The sequence below is a fragment of the Limulus polyphemus genome, unplaced genomic scaffold, assembly GCF_000517525.1.
Source record: "Limulus polyphemus unplaced genomic scaffold, Limulus_polyphemus-2.1.2 Scaffold467, whole genome shotgun sequence".
Classification (NCBI taxonomy): Eukaryota; Metazoa; Arthropoda; class Merostomata; order Xiphosura; family Limulidae; genus Limulus; species Limulus polyphemus.
In genome coordinates, this window is record NW_013666077.1 from 480,753 (window position 1) to 486,014 (window position 5,262).

At 29.2% G+C, this 5,262-nt stretch overlaps 1 protein-coding gene across 2 annotated transcripts in view; it reads left to right on the plus strand.

Annotated features, from left to right (window-relative positions):
* LOC106458463 (integrin alpha-PS1-like) overlaps positions 1 to 5,262 on the plus strand; it is a 128,506-nt gene that overhangs the window by 82,055 nt on the left and 41,189 nt on the right. For both annotated transcript variants that reach the window (XM_022384687.1, XM_022384688.1), the window contains exons 7-8: positions 949 to 1,033; positions 2,581 to 2,683. In XM_022384687.1, coding sequence (XP_022240395.1) covers positions 949 to 1,033; positions 2,581 to 2,683 — 188 coding nt within the window. The remainder of the gene's footprint in view (positions 1 to 948; positions 1,034 to 2,580; positions 2,684 to 5,262) is intronic.

Consider the following 5,262-nt stretch of genomic DNA (forward strand, 5'->3'; position numbering starts at 1 on the left):
GTGAACATTTCCTAAAAAGGATTTTTTTTCTCTGGGAAGTGCTACATGGGAAAAGTGTTCAGATTGTGCTCTTTAGTCATATGCAACTCATTGCATCAAAATGATTCAATGTACAGAGCTCAAAATTTTCATAAATATTACTGATATAAACTGTAATGTTTTAATACATTAAAAGTGGTACCGTTGATTGAAAATGACTCCAGTTTCTCAGTACTACATTTAAAAATTATATAAATAAAGATATTATCAAACCCTCATGTACAATCATAGTGAAAGTTGTGTTCTTGTTGTGAGGAGAGTACTTTTATATAAAATTGTATTCTATTATAAAGAAATGGTTGTTGCACATATCACAGTCATTGTTCTAATTGCCTGAATCTTGAATACTCAAAATTTTAAATTATTTATGGAATTGTTGTTTGTGGTGCCATTCAATAGATGGTGCAGGAATTTGGGTTACATTATAGTAAGATATTGTGTAGTTCTGAATATAATAAATTTAACATTGGTAGCTACATTAGTGCTAACAAATTGGACAGTGCCAACCCTAATGTTACTTATAACTTAACTTTCTATAATAACATTAGAAAATCGTCTAAAAAAATTGATCCTATTTTTTAGAATACTTGAACCAAAGGTTTTTGCTGAATCTTTAACAAGGTTTTGTTATGTTCTTGTTACATTTCATTCTTTTATGGATATGCTGTGCCTAATCACTAATCATTTAGTGTATATTCGGACATTGTTAAATGCAGCTGCCTTTAATCATGTAGAAAATTATAACATTACTAATATCACCAAGATAACAAAAAAAAATCACAATTCTAATTTTTATCATTAATTGTTGATTTCTAAGATATATCTTTGTTTTTGTTTCATACAGATTTTATTTTTGTATATGTATATAATTTCTAATTATCAAATCTGAAATGTGTGTTATTCCTATAGGGCTTTGGATCTTGCCGTTGGAGCTCCATTTTACTTTAGTGAAAAAGGAGGAGGAGCTGTGTATGCTTACATAAACACAGAGAATGTATGATCATGTGTCTCTGGAATATTGTTTTAAAATTCAGTGGATTATTACTAGTTTATATTGTTGTTAAAGAATTAGAATGTGTGTGTAAGTAGAACTGTTGATACGTAATGTTTGTAATCAGAGTTTGTGTTAGCACTTGAATGTTTTGTGTCCTGTAGACCCAACCACTTGGGAAAATATGGGGACCACAGAGAAAATGTGGAGTCCCCTTATATTTTTACATAAATCATACAAACATCAGAATTTTTAATATTCTCTCTTATTACTTACTAACTGTAGTAACATTTGAACATTTTCTGTATTGCTTTGTTTTATCATGATCTTTTCCTGCTGCGAGATCTTTATCTGGTAAAACATTATTTTATAGATAAATGCCTCTATATACAAGTAAACTTGCTGCATAGTAACTTAAAATGTAATAGACCATTTCCACCTGCACTACCACAGGAAATAGTATGGACATTGTAGTTTAAAGTGAAATGTAGACAAAAGATCTCAATTTTATTGAAAAGTATATGAAGGTGAACAGGATTAAAAGAGAAATGTGAAGCTAATTTTATTCTGCAACTCAGGGATGCATTATAATCTAATTTTGTCATACCCTGATATTAAGTATTTGTGTTAATGCACTTTTATATATAAATATACAAATTCTTAATTTTAATTTCTGTGAATATGTGTAAACTTTAATGTGTGTATATATGCCTTTATATATCTAAAGTGTGTAATCAAAAATAAAAACATATCATGTAAGAAAATATTGAATAAGTAAGTTAACCTTTCAATATTACTCAGCATTAAAACTTTTGTTATCATATCGTCCACAAATATTAGAATTATATAGAGGGTATTTAGGTACTTTTTTACTCTTTATGTTCTTCTCATTATGAAATCAGTTTAATACATACCTTACACTTTTTGCTAATTTGTTTTGAAAAAACTTTAGTAATTACATAATTAAATGATGTTATTAATGAATGTATCTATGCCTGAATCTACTGAAGAGACTGATTGTACTTATTCTACATTAGGATACTATTTTTCATTATTTTTAACAGCCTCTTGACTGTAATTTGTACGTTTTCAGTCCCAAGAGGCTGCAACTTATCCCTTATGCAAAGATCCACCCCATCCTCTCTTTTTTAAAAGTGTATCACTATTAAATACATTATAACCTGACATTTCAAAATAATTTATATTATTCATGTTTTTCAAATCTAACCAAATGAAATTTGGTTAGTATTATTATTATCATAATCTTTCATTTCAGCTTGAGCTATAAATTCATACACTTTGTTACTAATATTCCTAACATTAGAGTAATAACAATTAAGTTTATTTTTGAATTTTCTATGTTTATCTTGAAGTCTTTATTATAGACTTATATTTTACTGTTATTCAAATCAGGTAGACTTACCTCTGCCATACCTGTAAACCTTTTCTTGTTGAGTCATGCTCACTACATCAACAAATGACTGTTTTGAATGTTCTTTAACGTTGATTGAAATGAAACCTATTTAAATATTTTATTGATAATTTTCTAGGATTTTAACGACTCAAAGAGAATAAAGGTAACTGGAAAAGCACAATCTGCATTTGGCTTGACTTTATCAAATGCAGGAGATTTAAATAAAGATGGATACAGTGGTAAGTTAAGAAAAATTGAAAAGTTACTTTTTGTTATTAAACAGTGTGCACATAAATAATTAGAAACTTAATTAATAATTTTAATCACAGTTTACTTGTAATGTTTGCCTTGGTAGAAATGATATTTTGTAATCGTTGAATTTAGAATGATCTGAGGAAGTTTCAATCCCAAGATTTGACACCTATAAATACCGTATTTTTCGGAATATAAGACTCATCGGTGTATAAGACGCACCCTTATTTTGAAGACAAAGTTTTGGGGAAAAAAAGCTACAGTCGCATTTGAAAGATTTTAATTGAACAAAAATTCAATTTGATACTTTCAAAATTAGTATATATTGTTCTAAACACAAAAGAGCTCAAAACATCAAAATAAGAAAATACTGTAAATCAAAAAAAGGTTTAGTGTTATTTATTTTGGTTGAAAACCTACAAAATCTTCATTGTTTTCACTGTAATTTATTTTTTATTATTTAGGGAGCATTATAAATAGTTATGTTTTTTTTTCTTTTAAAAACTACTATTGTTATAAATAACACATTCAATTGGAACTAAACTATGCATGCTTATTTAAATATATTTACACATGGCTTGTGTATATGGTATATATACATATATATTATTCATACCTTCGGTGTATAGGACGCAAGCAGATTTTGACATCAAATTTTGGGGTAACAAAGTGCGTCTTATACACCGAAAAATTCGGTACTTTTCTAATTGTCTGAATCTTGAATACCCAAAGTGTGAACTTTTTTTATAGATTGGTGTTTGTAGTGCCATTCAATAGATGGCGCTACATACCACAAGCTTTCTGGAATAATACGGAATAATTGACTAAGTGAACGAAGTAACAACACTTGCTATATTATGTTATGTTAAAAAGGGAACACCTGATTGGACATCACAACCTCTACGATTTTACAAAATGCTTTGTTTTTCTTTTTTATAGACCACTTCCATCCACTTTGAAACACAAGTACGAAACATCAGACCTTCACCACATAGTTGCGACATCTGGTGAGTGTATGGTTTTGTTCTAAGATATAAAGAACACATGACATACATTTCAAATTTATAAACTTCGCGATCTTCCAGTAGAACCATTTTGATATAAAAGTATTAAATTCAAGTCGATTTTTTTATATACTGCTATTATTATGTGTATCGAACATATTAAAACGGATGATAAATAAAATAAACGGATAAATAAAAAGGATGACCAACCTTAAATTGCTATATTGGAAAGCTCTTTTTTTTGTTCAAAGAGTTATAAATAAATTCATATTTTTAATAATGTTTTTTTACAGAAAATTCTGAACAAGAACAAATCATTTGACTTTACGTTATGCAATCAAACCAGTGATTACATAAGTATCCATTTGATATAAAAATTATGCTAGTACTTTCTTTCCATATTGGTTTACATGAAGCATGTCATCGCCGTGTTACGACAGCGGAAGTCACGTGACCCTAGTAACACGTCATGAACTTCTAGAACGTTCATGTCCCTTCCTGAAGCCTCGAGAGGTTACTAGATATGCGGAATTCTTGTATATATAAGCCGCCAAGAAGTGACGGCAACAATGTGTAATTGAATAGCAGACAGAGATAGATACGGACAGTTGAGTCAAGCGCGTGAGTCGTTCGTTGCGAATTATAGCGTTTGTTATAGCGTGGCTGTGGAAATTAAGTGTATTGCAAAGTTGTATTCAGAAAGAATAAACCAGTTTTATTTAAGAAAGGACTTGTGTCGCTAAAGTTTCATCGGAAAGAAATTATACGGGAAATTAACTAACGACCAGAGACGTAACAGCCGGTTGAATTTGTGGGTCAAATCAGACATAATAAGACTTAAAAATAAAAACAGCCTTTTGAGGGCTTTATAGGTTATGATGAATTGAATATAAGTTAAAAATGTGCTCATTTGAACATACAGTATCACCTATAGTTAATGTGGTGCATAATAATATATATATAAGGTTTTAATGCTTTAACATGAAAACAAGTCCTTTCAAGAATTATGTAAATTATAAGTTGAACTAGTATCTAGATAATTATGAGGTATCCCAAAAAAATAGTCAAACTGTAACAAACTCGAAAAACAAAATATAATTTTTTACGTATTCTATTTAAATTCCAGACACTTTCTCAATTGCTGATCTTAGTAAATCGTGTCACAATAAATACTTATCGTTAAAATTCTCTACCTGTTTGCAATTTTATCTTGAAATATACAGAACAGATAGGGGAAAACAATAAAAACTACCTTTACTGAACAGTCATCCTTTTATCTAATCATAGATGGCAATAGCGTCACCATTATACTTATATTACGTAAACAAATGTAGGTATGCCTTCTGAATTTCGAAATAAATTTAAATGTCATTCGGGAAAAAGCTATCTTACTAAATATAAAAGAAAGGTGTTTATTTATTTTAATGAGTAAGCATTCTAATAATGCTTGGATACGGCTTGAATGGGTTATGAAGAAAAAATTTAATATAAGTTTAACTTAACAACAAATGTACAACTTCGAATTCGATGACGAGGAACCCACTTTGAGACTAATAATGGCT